The sequence below is a fragment of the Portunus trituberculatus genome, chromosome 3 (assembly GCF_017591435.1).
Source record: "Portunus trituberculatus isolate SZX2019 chromosome 3, ASM1759143v1, whole genome shotgun sequence".
Lineage (NCBI taxonomy): Eukaryota > Metazoa > Arthropoda > Malacostraca > Decapoda > Portunidae > Portunus > Portunus trituberculatus.
Window position 1 is genome coordinate 6,570,186 of NC_059257.1, and position 15,863 is coordinate 6,586,048.

Genomic DNA, 15,863 nt, shown 5'->3' on the forward strand with positions numbered 1-15,863 from the left:
ACACGTGCATAGTGAAGACTAGTGCTACTGCCCCTATGGCAACAAAGCTCCAACTGATCACTAATGCTACTTTGTACAAAGTCCTTAATGCTACTCTTAACATAACCCAGAGTGTACTCAGTGCCAGGGTCCACTGTGTCATCTTGTAGGGCACACTGAGCAAGGTGGTCTGCTTTTTCATTTAACGGGATACCCACATGAGAGGGTATCCAGATGAAATGGACCGTGGCACCAGCACCTTCTAGGGCGTGGATGAGATCAAGACACTTATTAACTAGATCACAGTCCATGGGGGAGGTGGATTGAAGGGCATACAATGCAGCCTGACTGTCAATAAAGAAATATACATTTTTATGGAGAGGTGCCACAATATGGAGCGCCTCTAGTGCAGCATACAGCTCTCCTCTAGTGGAAGACGTGTGCAGGGCGCCGTCTGGAAACCTCAGTGTCAGTGTAAAGATTGGCAGAGATGTAGTCACGGATGAACAGCCCACATCCAGACCTGCTCCCATTGACTGACCCATCACAATAAACATGAATAGCCTGAACGTGTGGGTACTTGCACAATTTAGTCATGAACATGTCTTGCAGCACATGAGGGAGCCATGGAGTCCCTCTTGGGCTGATGCAGAGAGTGAATATAAACACTGACACGATGAGGGTTCCGGACAGGTTGTAACGGTGACATAACAACGTTAATACAGGTAGTAGTAGTAGTAGTAGAAGTAGAAGTAGAAGTAGTAGTAGTAGTAGTAGTAGTAGTAGTAGTAGTAGTAACAATAACAGGTTAATAGTAGTGGTGGAAGTGGTGGTGTCAAGATTAAGTGCACACACACACACACACATTTACCAAACCTTCATTACACTTGCCATGTCTTGTAAATGCTTAAAGACACTCCATTGCTATTCATTACGAAATATTGTCTGTTCCTGACGTCCACGGTAGTAAATATCACACAATCACTCGTTCTTTGAAGTATGTTGTATTTAGGAATGGCTAGTGTGTCCAGGCCTTGTGATATCACCGGTTGAATAAAAGTAATCATGCATGGCCGATTCTTGGTCTTTTTTTCATATGGAAGGAAAGAGACAGGCGGACACATTGGTTATGCTTGCTTGGTGGTTGTTGCATTAAGAAGAAACAAGCTTATATTAATAACTCGTAGTCTAATTAAGACATTTCCGACCAGAGAATGTCATCTAATTGTTAATTTGTGCGTTGCCAACAGTGAGGAACCAGCGGGATTCATATCACTGTAACTTTATACCTATTTATAACTAGTGATTACTATTACTACAAATACAAAAGCAGGATAAGTACTACCTATACCTACGCAATAATATTAATATCATTCTGATAGCAAATTTTCTTTTCAAATAATAAGATACTTAAAATGGCAAGTTTTGGTAAGCTAATCCAGGCAACCCACCGCCCCTCAGACACCCCAATAACCCCCACCCACCCACCATTCCGCGTCTCCAGTTTGAACTTCAGTTTTTCCCACTCTTTCGTGACGGCAGGGGGTGTGAGGACTAGCACTTATACTACCTTATTTTATTTATTTATTTATTTTTTTATTTTTCGGATTAACACGGGATTAAAAGACTCTTTTAGTGATATATTAACAAGAGTTCTACACTCCGGCTAAAGTGACACAGGATTTCACAAGTGTTATCAAGATTCTACGGTAGTGACAATTAACAAGACTGCGCTGGTGTTTCCACGTCTCCAAATCGTCTTATTGTTAGACTGTAGCCACACAGAAGCAGGACTACATTGTCAAAGTGAGTGACAGGCCTTATCGTATCTAAGTGTTTAAGGCAAGTCACAGCCAAGGGATAACTTAAGGTAAATCATCAAATGATTTCCGTGCCGTTTTTAGATGTCTGAGTGTGGAAGTTAAGTTTTATTATTCGTTATTTGGATATTTTTTTTTGTTATTTGCCTATCATTTAGCTTCTTGTATTGATGTTTAGCTATTTTTTTTATACGAAACGGCTGAGGTGGCGTCCGGCTCGAACCTTATTTATCGACATAACTTGCCTTCTCTCACTATTATTGGCCTATCTTACCTCAACTTGCATCCGCGTCACTAATCTTTCATATCCAGCGTTCAGAGACAGCCGCGATGTCCAGATTTAAGTTAAGTGAAGGTTGTTATGTGAAGTGGTGGGGGGTTCCGCCGGAAAACAGACCCCGGCGCCATCTTGGATATCTTATTTTCTGCCTTATCTCTCTCTCTATTATAGGCCTGTCTTACCACAACATGCCGCTGCCCACTAAACTATCATATCCAACATTCAGACACAGCCGTCATGGCCAGGTTAAAGTTTGGTGAATGTTTAAGTGAGGTACAAAGGGGCGTCGACCCTTCCACTGCCTCGCCGCCATCTTGGATATTCCTAATGCCTACCCAGGTCTGCCCGGAATCCAGGATTATTTTCATTAATTCATGGAGTGTTTATTTGGGCTCACTAGTAATATTTGATGCTTTGTACAAGTATTTCGCTGTGTCTGAAGTGTTTTCCGTGCGAGTGTGTGGAGCAGCGTGTTGTTGTTGGCGTTGTTTTTGTGTTAAATAAGGGCGCTATTTTTTGACAAATTTTCAAGACCGTGAAAGAATTTTTTTAGTTTGAGCCAGTATCGAGTTCTTATTGGTTTTGAAAAATAGTTCATGTGTTTTTAAGCGTTTTGCGTTTCTGGTGAGTGGAATTAGTGGAGAGTAGAATTGTTTGTAAAGGTGTTAATGTTCCAATAATAGTTTTGTTGGTACCCCTGGGAATGATTTATTTCAGCCTCTAACTCACTCATAACTGCTGGAAAAGTCTATTCTTATCTTTTAAAGTGTGTTTCGTTCCTTTGAAGGGAGAATGGATGGACATTTAATTTTTTTAAGGGGGGGTCAAAGTTCCAACATTTTATTAATAGTTATTTTGAAAAATCTTTAATATTACGAGGGTTTGGAATCTCTTTCTATTTTTGGTATTAGTTAAAGTTTGTGCCAAGTCAGAATATATAAAGCATTCGGGTCTGGCGGCGTTTTTTCGAATGGCCATTTTTAAAATTATTTGCGTAACGTATATAAGACCGCCAACCCGGGCCGTGACGTCATCAGCCCGCCCACCAAGCCGGGCCGTGACGTCATCAGCCGTGACGTCACGATGGCGGGTTCTTCTCAGCTATCTTGCCTTCCTGGTTCTCTTCCTCCATAAGCATGATATACTTTGTTCTACCGTGTGTGTGTGTGTGTGTGTGTGTGTGTGTGTGTGTGTGTGTGTGTTCTGTTTCCCTGTGCTATTCTGTCTTTTGTTGTATAATGTGTTGGCAATTGTTTTTCATTGGACATAAGGTAGTGTGTGTGTGTGTGTGTGTGTGTGTGTGTGTGTGTGTGTGTGTGTTTTTGCCAATTGTTTTTTTTTTATTGGACATAAGGTGTGTGTGTGTGTGTGTGCGCGCGTGTGTGTGTGCATGTGTGTCTATTTTTCGTTATATAGAGTGATGCAGTGTGTATGTGTGTGTATTTTTCGTTATATAGAGAGTTATGCAGTGTGTGTGTGTGTGTGTGTTTCTCTATTTTTCGTTATATAGATAGTGATGCAGTGTGTGTGTGTGTGTGTGTGTGTGTATTTTTCGTTATAAAGAGAGTTATACAGTGTGTGTGTATGTGTGTGTGTGTGTGTGTGTGTTGATGGGGGGTGGGGAACATTGAGGCACTTGCAGGTCCAGTCTGCTCTGGCTTGCCCTCATGCCTGCAGCGCGCCTCCACTACTTTCAAAAGTCTTAGTCAATATACAGGAGGTTTTAATGTTATGGCCTAATCTCACACACAGTAGGCATAGAGGCTTTTTTTTATTTAATAAAAAAAAATCAGCTAGTTTAGTCTGACATATAACCTTTAAAGGGTTTAAATTATATGTGCCATTTTAATGTTTGAGTCTATTACTTTTGCAGGTAGCAAACTGGAAGAATCGCTGAGCACTGAGGACGGCAAAAATACTTGCTACACAGCTGCTTTTCATCTCTTGCAGGAGCTCCTTTGATTAATTTATCGACAAGTAAAAGTTTTTATATGAAGGGAAGCGGTTAACAGGAAGAGGGTCAACTAATACAATTCACATCTTCCAGCTGTGTGCATGCCTTCCCGGCCCCATCCCTCCTCCCTCTGTGAGCACGATAAGTACTGAGGTATTCATTGTAGGGTAAAATGCATGGTTTACATGCTTTTTTAGTCCTTTCAATTTTTTTTTTTTTTTTTTCTCGAGTGTCAAGTTTTGCTATCGGACATTTTCCGATAATCTGATAATTAAAGTTCCCGCCAAATATTTACTTTATCTATATGTAGGTCATACACATGTATATGGAACAAAATATAGTCATTGTATGTAGATACAATTTACATGATGTCTTTCCTGTATCCAATGGTGAACTGAACACGATAAACAAATAGGAAAAAAATACAACTTTGTGTCTTGAGTGAACGTGTTTTGTTTACAAAGCAAAATGGCTTCGTCAGGAGAGGGCGGCAGCAAGGTGGACCAGTGGAGGAGACAGGTAACTATGTCCACAGAGCTCACACCACCACGGGAAGAAGCACACTGATAGATAAAGCACTTGTGCATAATTTAATTTAAAAATATCAGAGATTAAAAGTCTTAGAAGGCGGGGCGGGGTGAGATAAGACAGGAGGAGGCGGGAGGGAGGCAGCCTGCGGCCCATCACGGGGAAGTGAGTCAGTGAGCCAGGTGTTGTGTTACCCAGGACGTCAGAGTCAGGTGTGCCGCGGCTCCCATTACTTGCCACACCTGAGTAGAGACCAGTTGAAGTGCTTCCAAGGTGTTATTAAGTGCCATCCATTAACTACTGTAAGGTTACGATGGTTTACTCGGCACCGTCACACTACATACAAGATTAAGATAGAAAGAGTGACGCATTTAACTGTCAGGAGAGCCGCGGAAGTATTGACGAGTTGAAGTGCTTGATAAGTGCCGTGCAGTGTCTTCCATTAAGTGTTGGAGTCAGTCGTCTCACACACACACACACACACACACACGTAGATGATTAGATAATATTTGAGAATGTCAGTTTTCGTTGTAACCCATTAACTGTCACGCACGTCGCAGAAACCAGTGGTGAAGAAGTGACCTGAAGTGTTATTGCGTAGTGTGTCGTTAGTGTTGAAAGTATGCAGTGTTTGAATCATAACACGCAAAAACTGCAGAATATAACGTCATTTATTTCCTAGTGATGTATCAACTCCAGCACTGATAAGGAGTGTGGTGGTGCCAGACGCTAGTGCCACCTTGCCGCTTGCCATCGCTCCCATTCGACTGTCACTGCTAGAAACACTTGCCACAAGCTGTTTTGTACGGAAATAGTTGTGATAAGTTGGTGTTACATGTTTACCGTCACTTAACAAGGTGATCAGCGTGAAAGGTTACCAGAAACCACTCCAAGGAAACGAAATGGCAAAGCTGTGATAAGAAGTGAAAAGAACATTGGTTTTATCGCATTTCTCGGGTTTTATCGCAAGTTTTAACTGATTAAAAAAAAGTTATCAGAAATGACCCCAAGGAAAAGAATTGTAAAAATGTCATATGAGAAGTGAAAAGAACATTGGTTTTATCGCACTTTTCAACCAATTCAGAATAATCATAACCATTCTCAAGCTTTAGATCTCTATTTGAAGTATTCCCACATCAAGAAAAGTGGATTGCAAAACCTAAAATGCAAAATAACATAGATTTTATTACACTTTCTTCCTGCATATTACATAGCCATAACCACTGGCAAGTTTTCTATTTCTGTACTTGTAATGTTTCCAGCCAACCTAAAGCATTACTTGTGCATTGTAGTGTTACAAAAGAGAGAGTTATGACAGTGACTCATGGGAAAGGAAGGCTGGTGGGAAGGTGGGATGAGTAAGCAGGGGTGAACGTAGTGGTGTGGTGGTGTGTTTGAATCAGGTGACCCATATAAGGTAGAAGTCTCTCTCAGCCTTGACATGTGTTCACTACCTACTCTTAGAGAATTGATCATGAGTTAACATGGTGTGTGGGGGACAAAGGGTTTATTTTCCTCCTTTCCTTAACACTGCCAGAACAAGGAAAATTAGAGGAGGAAAAGATATGTGAAAGTTTAGAATCATGTCTATATGCATTCATCACCACACTGTTTACATAGTGTGGGTGTTGTGATAAAGAGAGGGAAGTGGAGAGGTAGTGATGGCTTGCATAACATGGTGTAGTAAGAGGCATAGGGTTTAAATATTCATGATAGCTTGTCTTAGTCACACTAGGGGGAAGAAAATTGAAGAGGAAGAAAGGATACTTAAATTTAGAATCCGCAAGGAATGTTTTCATGTATAGTACATAATATAGTCTTTGTCTCGGCTTTTGTACATTATGTTGAAAAGAAAGGAAACTGTAAATGGTAAATGTGACAGTTTTAAAAGGGAAAGACTAGGATGAATATGGTGGTATTGTGTCGTCTTGTGGTTTGGATACTGTCACTTTCTTTTCTCAATTTACGACTGAATTTACTTGCATGATGAAGAACTGAATATACAAACTAAAGCATTTTTTTGTACATGTTATTCAAGCTGGAGAAACTTTAATTTCCTTTCATTACTATCTTTGCAACAGAAACAGGAAAAATGTTCCCACTTTTTATTCCCATTCCAATCCCTCTAAACTTTGGTAGTCGTAGGCAATCCAATTACTACATCCAACATCACGTGCTGCACCCCAATACTGGCGTAAGTGTGTGTGTGTGTGTGTGTGTGTGGATATAATGGTTTGTGTCGTGCCAGCTATTGTATCTGAGTCTCAATAACCTGCTTGTCATCTTCTCATTCACTGCTTTATTGTGTGATTATATTCTTCCTGGTGTTCATCTCTTTGTATTTGTAGAACTATATCTCTGACACTCACCATCTCACTGCTAAAGAATAAGGAATATCTATTGCATATACTTTTCTCTCTCTCTCTCTCTTTGCCATTCTTACATAAAAAGTAGAGAAATAAATATCTTAATGTAACCTGTCTTCCTCTTTCAGGTGATGCTGGGAACGCTGCCCAATGACTTCCTGCGCATGCCCATGACATCGGCACAGACGCAGGAAGAGGTGGACCATGCCACGGCCCTCCACCTCCAGCACCAGATGATGACACAGCCCCAGCAGGCTGTGGGCAGGCTGCAGGTGAGGCTGGGAGCGAGCAAGCCTGTCTCATTTGGGTTGCAGTGGTTAGGATGACGATGTTGATGTTGTGATGACATGACGGTGTTGCAGATGACGGTGGTGTCGGCGGTGCTCAACAAGAACTACGGCATGACAAGGATGGACCCCTATGTGCGAGTCAGGGTGGGGCATTACATTTACGAGACACAGACAGACACCAACGGGGCTAAGACACCGCGATGGAACAAGGTTTTCCAGATGTGAGTTGATGGGATGTGTCTCTTGGTGTGGTGATGCTGTGTTGTGGTGTGTGGTGCCCTTGAATGATGGTGTGTTTAAGTGTGTTGTATGATGTGTGGGGATATTTGGGATACCAGGATGTTTTGGTGTGTTCCGTGGTGTTGTGTGTTGATGGCATCTGCTTTTGTGTATATCTTCTTCCCTCTTTTATCATTCTACTTTTACTTCCTTCATTTCTTCATTCTTCTTATATTCTTCTTTCTTACATGTTTCACTTCTTGATTCTCAGGTTAGTGGTGTGTGGTGTTTGTTAGGTGCTGGGTTCTGGTGTGTGTCTGTGGGGTATTGTGTGTGACATTCATTGCATGCAATACTTGTATGAAATGCTGAAATATTTATATGTAACTATGAAACACCTCTTTACATTTCCCTTATAATCTGACATCCTTACTATTGTATCCCCTTAGCCAGCTGTCATGCATAACAAAGGACTTGATTACAAACCCACTTACTCCTTCTCTCCCCACAGTTACCAGTTCCCAAAGGGCGTGAACACGATACACATTGAAATTTACGACGAGAGGACCCTTACAGATGATGAGTTGATTGCGTGGGTCAATCTACCAATTCCTGAGACAATATTCCAGGTGTGTGTGAAGAGGCATGAGTAAGGTGTCTGCAGGGAAGGTGGTAGGGTAAGGTGTGTAGAAAGAGAGGTAGATGGGTGAGGTGTGTAGAAGAGAGGTGGATGGGTGAGGTGTGTAGAAGAGAGGTGGATGGGTGAGGTGTGTAGAAGAGAGGTGAATGGGTGAGGTTTGTAGAAGAGAGGTGGATGGGTGAGGTTTGTAGAAGAGAGGTGGATGGGTGAGGTGTGTAGAAGAGAGGTGGATGGGTGAGGTTTGTAGAAGAGAGGTGGATGGATGAGGTTTGTAGAAGAGAGGTAGATGGGTGAGTTGTAGACAAGAGATGGATGAGTGAGGTTTGTAGGAGAGAGGTGGATGGGTGAGGTCTATAGAAGAGAGGTGGATGGTGTTGTTTTGAAGAGGAAGTTTGAATGGGTAGATGGATAGATAAGATGTAAAAAGGGGATATGAGGAGTTAGACAGGTATGTGGAGGAGGTAGAGGAATAAACAAGGACTGATTAAGTATGTGGAGGGAAAGTGGATGGATTAGATGTGTGGGAGATAGAGAGACTTTAGTGTGTGGAAATGTTCGGTAAGTGTTAGTGGAGTGATGTGTGGAGGGAAGGTGGAGTAACTGACAGGTATTAGTGGAGGAAATGTGGAAAGATGGACAGATTCTTGCATTGGTTGTATTAGATTAAGAAAGATATGCTTTTTGTTTAATTTATTTTTCACCTTTAACCCTTTCAGTACCATAATGCATTATCATATACATTCTGCTTATTTTTTTTTTGTGATTTCATTTAGCTTCAGAAACTTGTGTTAGGAATTAAAATAGTGAAGACTCTGGCCATTAATCTATTGACCACTATGGGGCCGCCGTGGTACAGTGGAACCATGTGCACTTTGGGGTCCGAGGGGTCTCCAAGCGGACGGGTTTGAATCCTGTCCATGGTCCGAGTGTAGGTTGGGCTTCCTCACTCAGGGCAACGGTATCCTAGTGGGTGGGCTTTGAGATAGGAGGTACCCAAAAAAGTTTCCCCTTTAGCCAATAAATTCCCGTGAAAAGCCCACATGGTAAAAAAAAAACTCCTAATGTCAATCTAATCATGCCAGAAACTCAAGGTAAAAATGCATCCCAGTAATGAAGAGGTTAAATCTATGTTAAATGTATAATCCAATCTATAATATATAAAAACAATAACAACTATTCATTACACATAAATTTGATATAAAGACCTATTTTGATATATTTTCTGTAGGGCAGTCTGGATATGAGTAAGCGTTAATGCCCCTTTTGTGACCTGTGGATTGACTCACTGACTCACTTTGCTGCAGGGAGAGACAGTGGATGAGTGGTACAGTCTGTCAGGGAAGATGGGAGAGGGGCAGGAAGGAGCCATCAATGTTGTCCTCTCTTATACGGTGAGTCTCTTTCTCTCTCGGACTAGTATAGACATGAAACACACACACACACACACACACACACACACACACACACACACACACACACACACACACACACACACACACACACACACACACACACACACACACACACACACACATTCATTCACTTCTTGCTAAACACCAGTAAGAATACACCATTAACCTCATACACTTTACACATTCCAGACAGCACCTGCTCTGCCACATGCCTTTGGTCAGGTGATGATGGTGCCACCCTATGCATATGGCTCGGAGTACACCCGCGTTCCTGTGTACACCCTCCCGCCCAACCAACAGGCCCCAACCTGCAACCAGCCCCAGCCAAGACCCATCTCGGAGGAGGACTTGAAGCAGGTGAGACTTGTACCTTGCATGAGTTGGTTAGAAGTTCGCGTCATTGATAGTAATGGGTGTATCTTAGTTAACTCATAGAACAACACTGATTTCTACTCCCCTGAAAAGAAGTGTATATTGGTGTGATTGTCCTTTTATTTTTGCCTTTCCCTGGTGTAAATGTTAGCATCACAACTGCCTTTCAGATGTCTCTTAACTCACAGAACCAACACTGATTCTACTCCCCTGAAAAGTATTGGTGTGACTCATTGGTATCTATCCTTACATTTTTGCCTTTTCTTTGTGTAAATGACTAAATGTTAGGATTACCATCACAACTGCCCTTCAGGTGTCTCGTAGTTAACTTATAGAACTAACACCAAGTAATTTTTATTTTTGAAAGGAAGTATTGGTGTAGCTCAGTGGTATATATATATATATATATATATATATATATATATATATATATATATATATATATATATATATATATATATATATATATATATATATACTGAAACTATACAAAAGATGGTGGGGGCACACAGCCGCCCACCAAACCACACTGGTGACTACAACCACCAACAGCAAAACAGGATGAAACAATAACACGTCCCTCTGCGTCGCTCCACCCGAGTGGATGAACGCACGAGAAATGCAGCCCCAACCGGCCACACTTTCTCAGAACAACAAGCTCATTGTTCTACAGCCACGGTCTAACCGAGTAACAAGCCAGCTACTCAAAGGGAGGGCACAACTCCCAGACCGATGACTAATGAGTACTTCAAAAGCCCAGCCAACACGCGTCTTTCTCACTGTGCCAGACCGACGAGAGGGGTGTCTATCTCCGCTGAAGGCTAACTCTGTACTGTAAACAGTATACTATTGATACTACACAATAGATGATGGGGGCACACAGCTGCCCACCAAACACACTGGTGACCACAGCCACCACAACGACAAACAGGACGAGACAATGCGTGTCTCCGCGTCGCCACACCCAAGTGGACGAACGCATGAGAAATGCAGCCAAACTTACTACACCTCTCCCAGAGCAACAAGCCCGTTGCTCTAACAGTCACAGTCTACCCAGTAGCGAGCCAGCTACTCAACAGGAGGGCACAACTTCCAGACCGATGACTAATGAGTACTTATAAAGCACAGTCCAGCCACACATGTCTATTCCTGTGCCGAGATCGTACGTGTTAACTCCGCTGAAGACTGGCCGGTACTGATGTGAAACTCGCAGGCACACAAAATGGAGGAGAGAGGGAGGCGGGTTGTCTGCTCAGCAGAACAGCTCGAGGGGCCTTCGCTGGGTAGCCATAGGCTACACATATAATGAAATAATAAATTAAAGGGTATTAAGACGGTGCCCATCACAATATATATATATATATATATATATTCTTACATTTTTGGCTTTCCCTGGTGTGAATGTTTGGCATAGTATTGTCACATCATTGAAGATAGAAGTGAATGTAAGAATAAGGTAGAAGTGATATAGAGAAACTCCTGAAGAGAAATAGAAACTTATTGGCATTCATCCATACGTCTTTGACTTTCTGTGTCAGTACTAAAGTATCCAATGAACAAAAGACAGAAAGGATGTACATGAGGTCTTAAAGGAAGAGGTACATTTTTCAGTATTATATCATGAACAGGAGACATACAGTTGATGAGTATATGGTAATAGAAAAGAGGAAGAGGAGGTGGAAAATAAGATACATGGAAACAAAGAAAAGTAACATAAAACTACAAGAAAAAGAGAGAGAGAATTGTATGGCCTTACTTATAAACAGAAATAGCAGTTCTTTATTACATCTCTGGGAATAACTTGACATTTTAATCCCAAACTTACCAAAGAGAGAGAGAGAGAGAGAGAGACAGACAGACAGACAGACAGACAGACAGACAGACAGACAGACAGAGAGAGAGAGAGATCCATGCCATATTAGTAAACAAAAATACCAGTTGATCATATTTGTGGGAATAACACAACATTCTAATCCCAACCTTACTAGAGAGAGAGAGAGTGCCTTACCAATAAGCAAAAATAGCAACTGGAAATAGCATAACACTTTAAATCTCAACCAACAACTCACATGCCAATACCTCAACAGCTTGAAGAAATGTTCCCATCAGTGGAGGCAGAGGTGGTGAAGTCGGTGCTGGAGGCGTCACACGGGAACAAGGAGAAGGCAATTAACTCCCTCCTTCAGATGCAAGACTCCTGAACACCACCATCACTACTACTACTTCCCCGCTGACAGACAATGGCTTCAACTTAAGCTCCTCTCCTTCAGGAATTCTTGGGCCTTCATGGTGTTCTCACGTAGTTTTGTTATGGTTTAGAAGTTAGTGAGGAGGAGGAGGAGATGGAGAAGCAGGAGGATCAAGGTTTATAGTGTAGTTTATAATGTATAGTGATTTGTATCTTAGTGTGTTGTTCTTACTCATAATCTGTGATAGAAGAGGAAACATAGAAAGAGGAAAGGAAATGAATATATAGGCAGAATAGTTAGTGGGTTTGTGATTGTAGAAAAGAGGAAGAGGAAAGAATAAGAGATGAGAAAAGGAAGATAAAAGTATTGGTAACATTTTGGGATGTATCATAAAACACTTTCATTCTAACATGCAAGGGAGAGAGAGAGAGAGAGAGAGAGAGAGAGACTGGTTTCATGATAGGAAGAGTAAGGAAATGACTTAGTATCTCTTTTGAACACAATACACACTCACATTATCTTACTAGAGAGAGAGAGAGAGAGAGAGAGAGAGAGAGAGAGAGAGAGAGAAAGATAGTTTAATGTACGAAAGTTTTAAGATAATTTAATATAACTTCACATTCTCACCCAGACTTACTGAGAGAGAGAGAGAGAGAGAGAGAGAGAGAGAGAGAGAGTGCAAGATGGATAATTTGCAAGAAAAATATAATAGCAATCTAACTTATAAAAAATCTGAGATCTCTTTCTGATAACTGTGCAGATAGCTTATAGTAACTGGAGTGTTGAATGAACTTGTATTTGCAGGGTATATATTAAGATTTTCTGGAATATCTTTATGTATGAAATATGATCTTTTATTCTTGTTATTCCTCCTCTTTCTCTTTTCCTCATCCTCCTCCTTCTCCTCCTCGTCCTCTCCTTCTCCTTCTCCTTCTCCTTCTCCTTCTCCTTCTCCATCTCCTTCTTCTCCTTCTCCTTTTCTTTCTCCTCTTCCTCCTCCTCCTCCTCTTTTGTCTTGTTCTTTTTATTTTGTAACAGTCGTTGTGTTTTGCATATGTGATTTTGTGAAGTGTTTGGGTTCTATTCTTGTATCTATTTTATCTTCTTTTTATTATTTTATTTTATTTCCTTTTTCTTCTGGTGTTGTGGTATTCTCACATTTCTTTCTTTGTGACAGTAATTCTGAAGTTATGTGTGGCAAAGAATGATTTTTCTCCCTGTTTCTATCAGTATTAAATCTTTTTTTGTTTTTTTTTTCTTATTTCTTTTAGTCGTGTTTGTACTTTTTGTTGTGTCATCTTGTAATGATTTATCAGTTATTTTTCTTGTCATAATTAGTTTTCTGAATACTTTTTTCTGTGTGTGTGTGTGTGTGTGTGTGTGTGTGTGTGTGTGTGTGTGTGTGTGTGTGTGTGTGTGTGTGTGTGTGTGTGTGTGTGTGTCAAATGGCCAGTGTGCAAGATATAGATATGGTATTTGTACATGCATTTTTTATTTACCATGGTTCTCTGTAGCATTTTTTTCTCCCACTTATGAACACTTAAAATTGTAGGTTAGCCTCAGTCATCATGTTAGGTAAAGAAAGCAAAATAGATGAAAATAATGGTAATGTTATATTTTAGTAATTTTCTGCCCTCTTTGTTACAGTATTTTGAAATGTAACTTAATTCTTGGACTTTATGTATATGTAACTATGTTTTTAATTGATTACCTTTGTATAGGTGTGAGAAATGCCTTGCTGTATATACATAAGAGAAAGATGTATGGTGTGTGCCAGTGGAGTCTTATCAGTACTCTCACACTGGCTCTACTAATAATGATTTTGTCCTGGCATTCTTTACCGCTAATCTGCCAGGGAAGAAAGTTAACATATTTACCATAGCTTTACCTATTTATCTATATAGTAATTTATAACAGTTCATCATTTTGTCTTGGCACTCTCTTACTAATGAGGGGAGAAAGTGATCATGTGTTTTGTGGCCTCACCTGTGTATCTTCATAGTAATAATTTGTATATAAGTTTTAAAGGGAAGCCAGTCATTCATTTTGGCTCTCTTTACCAATCAAGAAGGAAAGTTATATTCTGGGGCTTTCATCTCTTTATTTCTATTAGTAATGTATATCTGATTTTCTGTCAGAACTCTAACCTTATCTTGTTCTGTTACTAAACTATCAGGGTAAAAACAGTTAGATTATCTGGCTGTATTTATTTATTTCTCTTAGTAATTTATATAAGTAATTCTCTCACTACACTCACCAGTTTCTTGACATTTTACTAATCTGTCTGGGGAAGATAACTTATTTATTTAATGTAGCTTAACCTGTAACTCCTAATGCATTTATTTATGAAAACCCATACCAGTCTTGCCCATGTTCATATTTGGCAAAGGTGTGAAGCTGGGACTGACCTGTGACCTGGAAGAATTGGTGACCTGTAACTTAACTAACTGGTGACTACATACTGGTTAATATTGACTATACACAACTTCATAGCTCGTAACTTAACTGGTGACTACTGGATAATTTTAATGACCACATAACCAGCTTTTAACTTGACAAAAGTGACATATCTTTATTAGTCTAATATCCTGTGATAAGTTATAATTATTGCTCATACTGGGGTAGTAAATGCTTCACATTGCACATAAGTTATTACCCAAAAAGCTAAGCACTGCATTTTCAAGCATCTGAAACTCCTGTCTCCTGGCCCTATACCTCAAGACACTGTTCTCTCATCAGGTTCTTTCATATCCCACAGAAATGATGTCAGGCTTTCATAGCTGTTGTTCTCCTAAGAGGTGCAGAATTGATGTTATACAGGCTCTTACAGGTGTTTCTTCTCATAAAAGGTGCAAACTCCATGTTAAACTATTACTTAATGGTTGAAGATCCCTTGAAAAATCCCATTTATTTCCACTGCAGCTTGTCAAAAATTCTAGAAGTTATAGTTTTCCAAGGGTTTTACGTGGTGGAAGTTATTGTTAGTTTTAAGTATGATTTATAACAGTGATATGTAAACAAAAATTCTGCACCATTAAGGAATCAGAACAAGAGTACACAACTAATTATTGTGGCTTTCAAAAATATAAATCTAGTACTGATTGAGAGAGCAGTGTTTCATGATACCCAAAGTCATATGGTGTACAGATGGACAGACAGACATCAATTAACAAACTCACTATCACTGTTAACTCACCCATGGCATAATTGACTTAGTGTGGGCATCGTAGCTTTTGTTGATGTTATCTAGTTATATTTTTAGTCTGATTTAGCTGGAGAAGTGTTTGCAGGTGACTAATTGTTTTTGTGTATGTATATGATATAACTGCAGATGTGTGTGGGTGTGTGAATTTATGTAACTGAAGGCCTAGATGTTATTATAATGGAAAATACGTAATGATAAAAGATATGCTTTGGTGTTTTATTAGCTTGAGAGAGAGAGAGAGATTGATTACCATTTTCATTAGACAAGAGGGAAGAAAACGTGCTAGTAAATTCCTGACAAGATTATTTATGCCAACAAATATCTAAAAACTAGTAGTAAAAGGAAAAAAAAAAAACCCATTATCACCACTACCACTGCTACTACCATCACTATCACTATATGAATTACACATTACTTTTTCCCTCGTCCTCCTTAACCCAATAATGTTTTTCTGGCATCTAGTATACAAAATAACAGGCTGCGCGGTGACCAGTCAATAGTGGAAAGCGAGTCATTGTGACGGGCGAGAGACGGGTTGTGCGTAACTTTCCAATGTTCAGTACAAGTGAGATAATGAAATGTGTTGAGGTACAAACGTATCTCGATCAC

At 40.2% G+C, this 15,863-nt stretch overlaps 1 protein-coding gene across 9 annotated transcripts; it reads left to right on the forward strand.

Annotated features, from left to right (window-relative positions):
• The first annotated feature begins 4,475 nt into the window (after positions 1-4,475).
• Positions 4,476-15,458, forward strand: LOC123510201 (toll-interacting protein B-like). 9 transcript variants are annotated; one of them, XM_045265157.1, is made up of 8 exons: positions 4,698-4,730; positions 6,643-6,755; positions 7,056-7,199; positions 7,290-7,438; positions 7,948-8,065; positions 9,381-9,467; positions 9,678-9,845; positions 11,948-15,458. In XM_045265157.1, the coding sequence occupies exons 2-8, from the start codon at positions 6,654-6,656 to the stop codon at positions 12,059-12,061; spliced, it is 882 nt and encodes a 293-aa protein (XP_045121092.1). In that variant the 5' UTR covers positions 4,698-4,730; positions 6,643-6,653; the 3' UTR covers positions 12,062-15,458. The 9 variants fall into 9 exon arrangements, with proteins under 9 accessions (XP_045121111.1, XP_045121092.1, XP_045121041.1 ...); XM_045265106.1 differs by lacking the exon at positions 4,698-4,730 and adding an exon at positions 4,739-4,863; XM_045265116.1 differs by lacking the exon at positions 4,698-4,730 and adding an exon at positions 4,740-4,834.
• Positions 15,459-15,863: the final 405 nt, after the last annotated feature.